The following is a 14,241-nucleotide window of genomic DNA, read 5'->3' as shown; positions in this document are numbered from 1 at the left end:
TCTCAGCAAGCCCAGAGAGCATGATGCATTAACTCCAGATGCATCAGATATAACCAGCAAAATTGAAAGGAGGGGGGAAAAAAAGACTGCAGGAATGCTTCAGAGTTTAATTCCTCCATGGGTAATGGGGATGACCGTTTGGCTAGGAATGCTATCAGACACCTTCTTCATTCAGGTAAATAACCATTTATCGTTGCAGCTGGATTTTACCTTACCGTGATCCCACTGCAGCACACCAGAGTGTCACATTGCTCTGGAGCCCATCTCCCATGGTCATATCATGAGCAAGAACCATCTGGAGATGGTTTCATGACTTTGTTGCCAAAGAATGGTGCTGCTTAGTCTTGTCTGAGACAGTGACGCTGCCCTGGTGCCCCCTCCTCTGCACAAGGCTGATGATAGAAAAATTCACGGTGGACTTTCCAACGATACAACAATACCATTTTCAGCAATACAAAGAAGAAATCCCAGCCCCATGGGACTCAGCAAGTCTTTCCCCAGAATGTTCAGCGTTAAGTTTTCAGCACTTCAGCACAGGCAGGACTTTCACTGTTGATTTCTGTGGGAGGGAAGTTACGCCAGTGGTGAAGACATTGCTCAGAAAGCTCTCGGCTCCCCTGAAAATCGCCAAGCTCACTTTTGTACCTCTGGTACATATTGTCTTATATACAGGAATCAAGAGACAAGTAGAATAAAAGTAAAAACTCAGCTTAAAAGCACAGAGAGTAAAACCCATTGAAATAATAAGCAAGCCTCCGTTTTCCTTAGGCCAAACTCATCCATTAACCTGAAGCACTCTTCAGCTCAGACATGCTTTTCATGCTAATGCTGTTTCCAACAGTGTTTTGCATTTTCATCTCTGTGGCACATTTTATAGTATGAAATAATAAAAAGTTACCAGTCCATAACAAAAGGTTACTGTCCCCACATTCCAAATATGCCAAGGCTCAATTGCTGACAACCGTGGTAACTGAGCACGTCAGTGCCTCATTACCATCTGTAAAAGATCAGAAAAGGCAAATGTGGTAAGATAAACAAACTTTTAAACTCTGAAAGCATTAATAGAAAAGATCAAATGAATCTTTGGTAAGAGAGAGGAGTGATGCTGTAGAGGAGCAAAGCAAGGCACATAAGAGAAAATGAGATAACATTCAAGATTAGAAAAGATTTCTAGTGGGGAGAAAAATCTTACTTCTACAGTTATATCTCACCACAGAGATGGTGGGTTCAGTAGACAGCATGCTCACAAGACTTTATGGTGATTGTACTGTGGAAAGCAAGCAAGGCCAATGTCATCTGCTGCATGTGTAAGCTTATGATTTCTTCTGTGACTGAAGGAGTAAAAGGTGTTGAAGGAGGCTGATTTTTTTGATTTGGTATAGGAATCTAGACTGTCAGGCAGCATTGGGAACACAAGAAAGCATAATTTGCAAATATTAGTTTCACTTAATTACGTCTTATCACTGAAGTTACGTACATGTCAATCACCTGACAGCTATTAAGCTGGTATTTCACGAAGCAAAAAATTAAGTCATAACAACTTTACTAGACAAGCCAAGAGATAAATTTCAATATTGATGGCAGAATGGCTATCAACAGTGATATTGTTAGACTAATTATAATGTCATCATAAGCTTGCTTGAACATTGGAGAGTAAAAGATATTACATACACACACACACACACACACATATATATGTTTTTAGTTATATGAAAAGTTACCACCAGAAAATCTGATTTTGTCAGCTGATGGCAGTATCAAAGAAAGATAACTTAACTGTGGTTTGTGTGTGTGCATATTTTACACAGGTTACTTCCAAATAACTAGAGTTCCTCAACTTGAAATAGCCACATGCACACTCACGTGGGAGGATAGATATGTTTCCTATTATCCATGACCAGGAGATTTCAATGCTGTAGCACCTGTAGTGCAGAACCTGCCCAGTTCCTCACCATGCTGGACACATAAATAAAGTATGAGCAATTTTTGTCTGTTGTTAGTCAAAAAAACCCCAAAAATTAATAAAAAGATCTTCCTGTCTGTCACAAAGAGAGAAATGAAGATAAGAACTGAATGTACACACAGGGTACAGAATTTGAAGTTATTGATAAATAAATTCTTTTTCAGTTCTTGGACATAACACCACAAATATTCATTTATCTGGCAGTGACTCCTGAAGTCCCTCAGATAAACTGCTACCACAAAATCACTCGATGAAACACCATATCAGCTCAGGACACCTATAAGACAAGCCTGCAAGTGTAGATGAAGCTTAAAACACTAGAAATGTAAACAGTAATCAGTAAGGCCAGCCCCTGTGGCCTGAGCTCACATGGCATGTGCTGTAGTGAGAGCAGAAGAGTCCATTTTGGTGTCTCACAGCCAGCTTGGGAACAACTCTCTCTCTGTTTCGATTTTTTTGGCATGCAGGTTCCATTCCTCTGGACCTGACAGCATCAACATCACTGAATTGATGAATGAAGAGTCTGATCCTATCAGTACAAGAAGAAGAAAAGGAAAAAAAAAAAAAAACAACAACAACAGAAACCCAAACAACACAACCAACCAAACAAAAACAAAAAAGAGCAAGAACTCTGGACTGAGCTGTGAAAGTGGATATTCTGAAGCTTCCTTCTCTGCAGACTCAGCTGCTATGGTTGTTATCCTAAACCTGAAAGTGCAGGTGGAAATCTTGGGATTTCTTAAGCCCAGAATAAGATCCTTTCCTCTTAACATTAAAAAGTACCACCCCTGAAAATTAGTTCCTTTCTGAGCCATGAGTTCAGACTGTAAAGCACCTGAAGCCAAAAAAGTTCACTTCTTCCTACAAAAGACAGGTGTGAGGACACTCCTGAGAAGAGATGGTGTGGCTGACCCCTGCAGTGGAAGAAAACCGGGAGGGGATGGGCAAGAATGATGAGCTCAGGGAAGAATGGAAGGAACAACATCAAATTGTCATAAAGAAAGCTGAAATTATCTCAACACAAGGGAGACTGGATGGTGACCTTTGTTTTAGGTATACAGCTGTATCACTCATCCATCAGATTGCATAAACAGCCTTCCCTGAAATAATTAGTCAAAAGTAATGTTTTCCTGAGCCAGCCAGACCAGCATGGGAGGGGAGTCTGTATGCAACTCAGGCCAATAGAAAGTATAAAAACTGAATCACCTCAGAAGAAACTGGCTTGAGCTGCGTTTAACCCACATATTCCTTCCCAGCAACTGGGAACACATGGTGTCATGACAGTGAGCATTTAGACACCAGTAATGGGAATTTGTACATTATGTTTGTGTTGTGTATCCACTATATATTGCAATTGCTACACTGAGCTTGTGCTGCGATTTCAGTATATTGTTGTATCACTCTGCTACATCAGCTCTGGGTACACCTATGAGAACCTGGTTAGAGCGTCGTGGACTCTGCCTGCGGGCTGGTAAATAAGCCCAAGGCGAAAGAATAAACCACTACTGAAGGCAAGACCTCCTCTTTTCTGATGGGTTACCTGTCCCAGGTCACCAAATTGAACATCTCACAGTAGGAAATCACTTGTCTTTCACAGACTCACATACTGAGGGGTTGGTTCACCTATAGGTGACGAGTATAGCCACAGACCCTGAAGTTTAAATCATCACATTCAGTGAAACCTGACAGGAAATAAGAAGCCTGCCTAAATTACTCAAGCCCTCCCTGAGTTTAAAAAAAAAATAAAGAAAGAAACAATAAACCCAAACGACTAGCGTCATGGTATTCTCCATGCTCCTACCTAACTAAAAGACCTTTAAAGAGACCACTAGAACAAATTAAGATGCAGAGGACAATCAGTTTTCCAGAGGTTCCAGGACTGTGTGAGCCCAGGCCTTACAGTCTATTTGCCCTGTACGAAGGGAGGACGCAGCTACAGGCGGATCACTAGATCATTTGGCACAACAGGCAATAAAAGGCTTGGTACTCAATGCTAAATGAACTAATAGTGACAGGACTGGGGACAGATTTAATTATTGCAATAATTTAATTATGACAATGTAATGTGTCTATTCTCAAGAGAGGTTCTTGAAAATTTCCTCCTGCATAACTGACCTAACTGCTTTTTTTGACTTAAGAATATTTAAGATGACTGTCCTTTGGGAGATGTTTCAAGTTATTCATAGTGGATTAAACAACAACTTTGCAACAGATTTTTTCTGCACACTTTTAAACTCCTTCAGTCTGTACAACACTGTAAGGCCTTCTGCCCAATTTGCACAATAAAATGCTGCAGTTCCATCCCAAGATCTCTGTAAAAAGATAAAATTTCCGTTGAAAGCATTGAACAGGCACAGGGAGAAATCTGTAATAGCAATTACTGTCGTCACCATATTTTTGAATCATGTATCCTGTTTTGGTCTTTCATTTATTAATAAATCATGATCATGGCTAAAGTGCGGCAAATAACCTGCCGTGCTCAAAACAGCAGGAGTTACAGACCTGCACTTGCAGCCATGACAGACTGTAAGCATCAAAGTGCTTCGGCAGATTGTGTTTCGGTTGTTAAAATTAGACAATAGGTCAGAACACCCCCTTCCACCCTGCCAAAGCCACCTGACGAAGGTGTAAGCTGACAGGAAACAGATAAGCCTACAGAATAAAACCTAAAACAGATCTCGAAAGAAACAAAGCAAAAGGGCAACTAGGAATAACTGCCTGGTTCCTCAGAAGCACTGCACTTTCTTCAGCTGCAAGAGGACTCCTTCAAAACTCACACAGGGCACCTGTACCCTAAATCCTGTGTAGATCTGAAAGGAAATTAAGTCTGAGCACAACAGAAGATTTCTTGGAAATCTCCGTTTAAGACTGTGCTAGTAACAGCATGGAGAAGATGGCAACTGGAAACGGGGAAAAAAGGCAGTGATGGACTCCCTCAGTGTGACAAGCAGCAATCCTAGTATTTAGCTAACTTTTTTTCCCCATAAAACACATCTCTGGGTTCGAACTGTCCTAGTTAGACAGGGACATCTAATACTTTGCAGAGCTTTAAGGAGAAAAAAAAGTAAACACTACACACAGGTGAAACCAGCAAAAGGGAATGTAGGGCAACAGGGGGAAGTAAGCCAACAATTCTCTTTTTAGAAGTGGCTTCAATTTCTGCCTGTTGAAGCACCAGTTCATTTCAAAACAAATGTTCCTGTCCAGATTTTAAGGATGGAGCATTTTTGCCAATTTTGCTACTTTCTAACTTCCTTGAATTGTTTGCTTGATAAAATAGGCTTCAGTGAAGTGTGTGTATTTAAACAAATGTCAACTACTTCACGCGCAATTGGGCAACCACATGCCATTCTACATTCCCACCTCTGCTTTTTAACTCCCAGTCACGTTTTTTCAGAGATGTTTACCAATTCGTTGCTATGTGCAGGTGCCGGTTGTGCCCAATACAACAGTAAGTGATGCAGCCCTTTTTTTACAGCCAATTGTGTGAACGTAACAGATCACACTTAAAAAAAAAAAAAAAGTGGAAATTTTAGTAAATAAATGCTTGGTTGAATAAACTGTGGTTATTAATTTTACATTAAAAGCTAGTATTCCTTTCCTAGCCTGGCCAGTAGCAGATAGCCTTTATCTTAAGATCTTGAATACCTTATAACGGCCTTCCAGTACCTGAAGGGGGTCTCATTGATTGAAGAGATTCCACACCTAGCCCCAGCATCACTGCATCAGGAGTTAGCGAGGGGTTTTTTTTAAAGGAAAAAAAAAAAAAAAAGAAAGGGTTGCTGCAGGAGAAATTCAAGTCCATTGTCCGAATTGACTGCATCTCTTCTTGGAAAAAACCTTTGATAATAGGAGAGGAAGTGTCAGTAATTGGGCAGCAGTTGCCTCTTCAACCTGATACTACTGAAACCCTCAAGACAAGGAATAATCACCCCTCTCTATAGAAGGAACATTTACTTGGTCCAGCCATTAAACCAACATCCCAATATGAGTAGCTTGAACACACAAGAACTCTACCCACCAGCCATCTATCAGCGTGTCTTAAATTTACCTTGCGACTTACTTTTGTTAGGCTGCTTTTCTGAAGGGTTATGAAGCTAAAATACCTGAAGGAAGGGTCCAACAAGCACAGAAAACAGAACGTACGGTGCGGGGAAGACAGGCATCTTTGGCCAGGGTGGAAGGAAACAGTGCTGAATGTTAAAAGAGCATGAACTTACCATTATATTTTCAGAAGCAGCTGACATAATGCAACAGCTCATTGCGGCTGGAGCAGGGGACTTATTTCTCCATTTCTATATTGCCCACCCCTGGGAGTGTTCAAGGCCGGGCTGGATGGGGCTTTGAGCAGCCTGGTCTAGTGGGAGGTGTCCCTGCCCACGGCAGGGGGGTTGGAACTAGATGATCTTTAAGGTCCCTTCCAACCCAAACCATTCTGTGATTCTGTGGTTCTCCCCATCCCCAGCTCCTGGCCCTGCCTTTTCTCCTATCAGATCTCATAGTGTTGGTCTTCCTCTGCCTCTCCACTACAACCCAAAACTGCTGCTTTAGTGACCTGAACTGGCCCACAGAAGGACTTGACCAGCAGCAGAACTGCTGCCAGCGAGAAGGGCAGTAATGGGAGTACACTGCCAAATGGCAGAGGGAGGAGGGGGATGGCAGGAGCACCCCAACCACAGCCATATGGGACTGCAGCAACCCACCGTGCCTCAGGAATTCACACTTCAAATTCCCAAAGAGTAAGAAGAGACAGTATTTTGCAGAGAAAACAGAAACAATCTGCTATCTGGCCACACATGCCAACAGTTTTTTAAGTGTCTCTTCCTTGCTACTTTTTGAATTTGAGCATTTTCAAGTTTATTTTAAGTATAAAGCGTAACAGCAACAAGATGGGAACATTGTGAGAAAAAACCAGCATCTAAACGACAGAACTACTTTAGAAAAAAGATACAGAATATCAAGTTGGTTCTGGCAAAGTCCTGGGAAAATAGGAGAGAGAGCAGTTAAAAATCTAACACACCATTTGCTTTTTATTTTTAATCAGGTATAATAAATGTACACAAAAGGATGCATCAGCATTTTTGTTCATCTTATGTATATGAATTGGTAGGGGAAGTAGATACATGGCATGAGTGAGGTCAAAAGTATCGAGACTGGTTCAAAACATTTCAAAATGTCATGCTAACAGGATATTAAGGAAAGCTTTTAAAGCCATCGTTAGCAGGGCTTGATTAATTTCAGAGCTAGAATCCACACAACATACAAGTTTGACATCGACTGAGAGAAATAATTTTACTCATGTCTAATATATCCAGGAATTTCAGCTCTGAAGACTACAACAGGGTTAGCATGATGCCATCTTCTCTGATTTTGGATGACTTTATTGACTAAACAAATTATTAGAGAGTAAGTGCAAACTGCTGCACTACTTTGTCATGCTAAGTTCATTTTTAGAAAGAGTCTTAGTAAGGCCGAAGGAGAGGCAGCAGCATTTGAAATATTAAAAACCAGTCTAGCACCAAGCAACTCCCAAAGTATAATTCTGTAACTGTCCTTTGGTGGATGCCTTCTGGGGAACAGGGGGGAAAAAAAAAAAAAAAAGAAAGAAGGAAAGAAAAATCACAGTATACTGAAATGAAAGTCACAAATGCCTGACACCCTGGATAAATAAAAAAACTTCATTTCTTGAAGCTACACACAGTTGAGGTGTGAGTTAAGACCAACAATTTCAAAGAAGAGAAGAACATTCTACCCGTTAACAGTGTTTATGGGAACGCCACACTCCAACATATTGGGGATTGTATATCATCAAGGTGAAAAGCAGTCACCCTAAACAGTATGCTGTCTTCTTGATCCTGACAACAGTCCAATAACATATATGTTCAGTGCAGCACTGCACTTCAGGAGTATTTTTAAGTGCCCTCAAAACAAAAGCTCTTGTCAGCTATGCTAATGAATTTTCCTCATCTCCCTCATAAGACACACGTGGTGAAAGGTTACTCCAAAAGAAGAGGTTCATTTACATACCTCACCAAAGGGATCCAGGAATTAGACTTTTTGCAATGCTTTGAAGGCATAGCAACTGAGGTTGGAAGTTTTCCCAGGCTGAAATGTGTATCTTATCTTTCTCTATCTTTCTGCAGCACTTGCAGGTGTTCTTAGCTGGCCTAATTGTGCTCCTTCTGAAATCAGTGAAAACTGCTTCCTGAAGATCACCAGACCCAACATTAAATGCCTTGACAAAGCTTTGCACAAAGTGTACAACGACCTCAACTTCAGTCTCAGCCAGATTCAGTTCCCCATCCCCTGTAAGCATAAGACAGTCATTGTAAAGAAAATTAAAAAAAAAAACCCCAGAACAGATTTTAAATGCATTCAGCCTTGCATCACTTCCTTCTGTAAAGCAATTCCGATTTTGTAAACTAAATGCATATTCTAATTCTGAGATGCTTGCATTTTCAATATATTAAAAGTGTATCAAACTGACAGGATAATGAAGAAAAAATGTGATCTCATTTGTATGACTGCTTATTTATTGTTTTAGGATTCAGGAGAGTCTTACACACAGAATTAGAGAGCATTTAGTTTTTAAACTAAATTTCCTGGCCTAGCAAAGTGAAAACTGATGTTCATTGACTTCTAGGCAGGTACTTCTACAACTTCAAAATAGTCATTGGGCAGAATCACATAGCCTTTTCCTGCCAATATGTCTTTTTCTTTCTGAAACTGAACAATCTCTCTGAGTTTTTCAATTTGTCTTTCCTGACGCCGGCATCGCTGTTGTGCTGTCTTGAGCTTCTTCCGCAGTTTTTCAACTTGTTCTTCCAGCTGCTGAATTCTTTTTCGCTGATGAACTGTATCCTCTACGGTATAGTTATGATCACAAAAAACAGCAAGATTACTAGGGGTCTGGAGAGGAGGCATCAATAATCCAATACTTGGATCTACAAATCTGGCATCTATTTGAGACAAATGAAAAGAAGGAGTTGATGGAGACGGTGGTAGTACTGGTGCTGGTGCTGGTGGTGGTGGTGGTGGCGGTGGCGGCGGTGGTGGTGGAGGCGGCGGTGGTGGGTCTTCTGGCTGCTCTGCAAATTCTTCAGGCTAGAAACAACAAGAAAAAAAAAGTGCATTTTCATGCTGAACATTGTTTACAACACAACTCCCTTACTACAGCCCCAGAATAACATAAACAACCAGGATTTAAATTAATAAAATAAATTTCAAAGCCTACATTTTCAAAATTGACAAACAATTATGGACCTGTTTTGTCTGGCTTCTCAACTGGAGATATTTTTAAGCAGCTTGATTTTCAGGGTTCTTTGAAACTCAGGTCCTTGATGTCTCAAATAAATCAAAAACTGAAGAATGTAGCAATTACTCTCACTTGAAGACTTATGTCAAATACATATCCTCTATCAGCTAAGAGCAAGAACGCAGGCTGTAGTTCCATAAAACAAAGTTCAGCTGACCTAATAACTCATCATTGCCATCCCATTGCCCTTTGTCCCTCCTTCTTTCTGGTGCATCTTACCATTATATACTTTGAACTTATCAGCTAACTTAATCAAAACCACAACAGTCTGCTCAGGAAGAATAAGGCTCACCTACTGAGGGGGTTGATAAGCTAGCAGAGCAGAGAGGTAGACACAGTAAAGGCCTGCTACTCAACAACTGGAAGGGACTGTGTCACTGGTTTCAGGCTGCAGCATAAGGGTTTGGTTTCAAGAGACATGATGAGCCAAAATAAATAGCTCTTCAACCACAAAGCAGCCCTCCCAGCCCTGGTATTTATTCTTTGCTCAAACATAGTAAGTTGCTAAGATGACAAAAAGCTATTCGGTCTCCCACCATCACTGCTTTATTAAAAGTCAAAGCAATGCAACACGACGCATGACCTACACCTGTGCTGGCGTGTGGCAGGAGTGAGAAACAGGACTTCATGGCTGGCAGATGGGATGGAGAAGGAAGAAGCATGATTCTCACTTTTGGCAGTGAGAATATTGATTGGCTCAACTCCACATGAAACTGCAGTCTTTATCATACTGCTCTCGACAGGTTCACTTGTACGGTTCAGGACAAAATGGATCCCTCACCGCTTGAGGATAGGCCAGAGCAGAGAATCAGATTCTTTCTGCCCCAGAGGAAAGCAGTATAAATCAGAAATGCTTTTGTGTACATGATGATAAAAAAAAGGCACTGTTTAAACAAAAGGGCTTGCATATTACCTGTCAGAAAGAAAGCCTGAGACATTCTCAGTGAAAGAGGCACTGAACCAACTTTCTAACTACCTACCTGTTGCCAATATTATTACTACACATAAAAGCATAAGGGACAACGTTGACTATAAGAGCAGCGGACAAGCCTCTTCATCTAAGTATCAAGTTCATCAGATCTGAAGCTAATACCTGATACTGGGGGGTCAAGATACCCCTCTTGTACAAACCGCAGTACTTGGCAGACAGTAACTGAGAAGGCAGTTTTGTGACTGGTGATCCTGACAGAGCTGCTCACTTTAAAGTACAAAACCAGCCAATGACCATTCTTATATCTCAACTATGAGAAATCACCGCTAACAGTGTGCCTATCTAATTCACACATTAATATATTAAAGAGTTTGACCCTATCACTATCACTTCCAAACTTTTCTACTAAAAAACAAGGCAAAGACGTAACTGGCAAAGAAGTTCACCCTTGTTGGAAGCACAAGCAAAAATCAGGTCATTGCTGGACAGCTGAATTCACATAGAGACTTCTATTTGCAGCTTATACTACCTCTATAAATACATTACTATTGTCACAACGTATCACAGAGAACAGGTCGTTGGTACCACTGACACATAAGTGAATTCTAATTAGTTCTTACAGCCAGTGAATGGTTCTCACAAGACATAAGTAAAGGAAAAAAAAGTATTTCAAATTACATAATGCAAAAGATGAAAAGCTGTATTGCAAAATCAGCGTGGATTCCACTCCAAAACAATCACTACTATTCTCTGCTACTATGTTATTTCTTGAAGATCTGTGGCAGTTCATTTAAAAATGCCATCAGACAAATAGGAATAGCACTAAATCCTTCTCCATAATTAAAAGGCACTCTTTTGTGTTTTTGTAGATCCAGGCATGATAATGAAATGGGGAACATGGCCCACAACTAATCCTGCTGCAGCAATTGCACTTTTGCAGATTATCCCCTACAACCATTCAGCTTTCAGACTGTAAAAAAATATGCAAATATTTTACACATAACAAAGAAAATGTGCGTCATACAGACAGCAGGGAAGCATAATCAAACAAAAAAAGCTTAAACCAGCCATATTTACCTGGAAATTGTCTGTCTTTCCTTATATACCTTCTGCTTATATCCTCTTCTCTGTTATTAGCCACTTTTCATTTTTGAGATACATTCCCTTTTTACTTCTGCATCAAATCCAATATTGTATATAAAGTGAAAAATCAAACAAGCAAAAGTCCTGGTTTTCCTCTGTGCACTCCAACCCACTACAGTCTTTCACCTCCTAGACCTATAATATCCACTCTCTTGTTTGCCACTTCCGCTACAGCAGAGTGGCAAGAGATGTAATGTTTTCTCCTTTACAGCAATTTAGAATCAATCTTTTACATTCTTGTCTTGCAGGTATTACATCAAGAAGGAAGAACACAAAACTGACTTGCACCTCACAGTAAGTTGCTTTAGCAGCAAAGCAAAGGGAACAATGCATCTCACAGGAGACTATCATCAGAAATTCAGAGACAGAAGTTAGGGACCAGTCTGGCTTATGAATAAGGTAACTGTTAGGGCAAGACAGAGGTGGTTTCAAGCACAGACAGATAGCGGGTGCAGCTACTGTTCTGCCCCTCTCTTCGCATCTCACTTTAACTCTGTAAAACCAGAGGACAGAGCCCTTTAAAGAGGACAGTTAAGTTTCAGAACTAAGGTCCGTCACCTCTTACAACAGTAGCCACCAGTCAGTGTGGGAGAGTACAGTGCAATCTGCAAGTATTATTAAAGGCTCTCTAAAACTTCCAGTATGCCACAAGTAACAGTTGAACAACTTAAGTACGGGGCAACACCTTCTTACTTTGCTGCCATTCCATTTAATTCAGCACAAGGTTTTAACCGAAGTTACTCTGCTTAGGCTTCTGCGTACGCACCCAAGAGCAGGGCAGAGCTACCACACGCATGTACAATGCTCCACATGCTCCAGAGCCTTGGGCAGCCTACACCTCTGCTCTTGCCAAAGCACATGAGAACAGCTGTTGGACGTGTTTCAGCCACCACAGTCCTCCACGTGCCTCCAGGTGCCCATGCTCTGCCGGTATCCTTCTCCGTCTGCATCTTCTCCCCGCTGCTCTGCTACATCAAGCCCTGGCTAGGCTAACACCAGCAACACACACATTCCAGTATCTTAAACTACGAGTGCTTTGCGTTTACCTTTTCACTGGGTTCAGTATAACAAAATATTGTGGGCACAGCATTTTCTTTCAGAAGCTTGTTGTTGCATTCCCTTTTAAAGCAATCGGGAGTAAAGTGTTCTGAGCAAATGCTGCTATACTTGGTTGGCTTGAAGTTTTTCCTTTTAACAGCGGCTTCCCATTTCTTGCACAGATCAGGTCTCGTAAGGGGAAACCTGTAAATAAGAAGCACTTTCATCTTGTCTGGAAAGCTTTTTAACGCGGGGTCGGGTTACGGCTGAGCACTGCTGCGACTAACTGCGCGATCGCTTGTTTTTTCCTCTGACGGGCCCATCTTCGGGGCCAACCCCCACCCCCCCACCCCCGACAACCCAGACCTCGCACACGGACCGGGATGGGGCTCTCAGCCCTCTGAAAACACAGGGCGGGGGGGCGGTGTGGTGTGGAGGTGGGGGGCCCTCTCCCTGAAAACGGCGGCAAAGCCGTACCGCTCCCCGTCTTTCCTCAGCGAGGCCCCGGGAAGGGGGAGGCGCAACGCCGGGATCCCGGCGGGTCCGTTCCCCTCCTCCCCGCCCTCAGCGGCCGCAGGCCCCGCCGCGCCCCGCCCCTCACTGACGCGCCGCGCGCGCCCGGCCTCCCCCCGCCCCCCCTTCCCCACAGACCCCGCCAGCGCCGCGGCCCCGCGCCCGGCCCCGGCCCCGCCCCCGCCGCGGCCCAGCCCCGCCCCGCCGCCCGCGCTCACTTGTGGAAGGAGATGGGCTTCTCTTTGTCGTATCGGTTCCGGCAGCGGTAGGCGGAACAGGACTGCACCATCCCGCCCTACGTCCCCGCGCCCGCCGCGGCCCGGCGTCAGGGAGACGAGCTCGCGGGCGCCGTTAATTCACCGTCGGGCGCCCATCCTCCCCCCCCCCCGCCCGTGACCCGCCGAGAGGGACAGGAACGGGACGCGGCCTCTCCCAACTCCAAGATGGCGGCGCCAGCTTCAGCGCAACTCTCGCGGTACTGGCGCTCGCCGCCCTCGCCCATTGGTGGGGTTGCGCGCCGGGGCGGGGCCTCCCCAACGCACCCTCCAATGGGGCCGCCGCCTGCCAGGGCCAAGCGAGGTGTGTGTTCCCCGCCCCACCCACGCTCCGCCCCCTTCCCGCGGCCGCTGGCCCGCCCCCTCTCCTCCTCGCCGCACATCTGGGCAGCGGCGGCCGCGGCGCCCCGACACCGACACCGCCCTCCCGGCCCCGCCTACGCGCCGCAGGGCGGGGGCCGGGGCCCACCCGGGCCAAGGGCTGCTGAGGCCGGCGGGGGCCCTGCCCGTGGGGAGGGTGACCCCCTCCGCCGGCTCGTCCGCCCCCCGCCGTGCGGGGGGCCCTGGCCGGGGATGCTCGGCCTGGCCCCGGGCAGGGTTACGGGCGGCGGCCGGGCAGCAGGCGGCTGTCACAGGCGCCGAGAGCCCCGCGGGGTTCCCTGGTTCTCTTCAGCGAAAAAAAATGGCAGTGGGGGGGGAAAGAAAACAAACCCACCCACCCCCATTGCCATAACACACAGTTGCGCTAAGGATGTGGAAAAGAACTTTGTTTCGCTCACCGAGACTTGGCTTGCAGGTATATCAGCAAATACCAGATAGCAACATAAATAAATTGATCTGTCGTTACGAATGTTTATTTCGAGCAGCTTCTGCATTTTTCCATTCTGTAGGCTCGCCTTCCAACTCAGGGAGTAAAACCACCCTATACAACTGACCAACAGGTCTTGTCAGAGGACTGACAAAAGGACCTACCTTTAGTGTCATCTCTGCCCTGTATTGCATTGTATCTAGAATTTCTCTGACAATGTCCCCAGAACCAACTGAAACACCCCAGTTTCTTCTC

General features: G+C 44.1%; 1 protein-coding gene across 1 annotated transcript; it reads right to left on the bottom strand.

Annotated features, from left to right (window-relative positions):
• Nucleotides 1-6,842: 6,842 nt before the first annotated feature.
• On the bottom strand, nucleotides 6,843-13,344 carry THAP1 (THAP domain containing 1). Its single transcript, XM_063321056.1, has 3 exons — nucleotides 13,122-13,344; nucleotides 12,399-12,594; nucleotides 6,843-9,067 (listed from the first exon to the last, which is right to left on the bottom strand). The coding sequence occupies exons 1-3, from the start codon at nucleotides 13,190-13,192 to the stop codon at nucleotides 8,603-8,605; spliced, it is 732 nt and encodes a 243-aa protein (XP_063177126.1). The 5' UTR covers nucleotides 13,193-13,344; the 3' UTR covers nucleotides 6,843-8,602.
• Nucleotides 13,345-14,241: the final 897 nt, after the last annotated feature.

This window comes from Chroicocephalus ridibundus, chromosome Z, assembly GCF_963924245.1.
Source record: "Chroicocephalus ridibundus chromosome Z, bChrRid1.1, whole genome shotgun sequence".
NCBI classification, from domain to species: Eukaryota; Metazoa; Chordata; class Aves; order Charadriiformes; family Laridae; genus Chroicocephalus; species Chroicocephalus ridibundus.
This window is presented reverse-complemented; position numbering and strand designations above follow the sequence as displayed.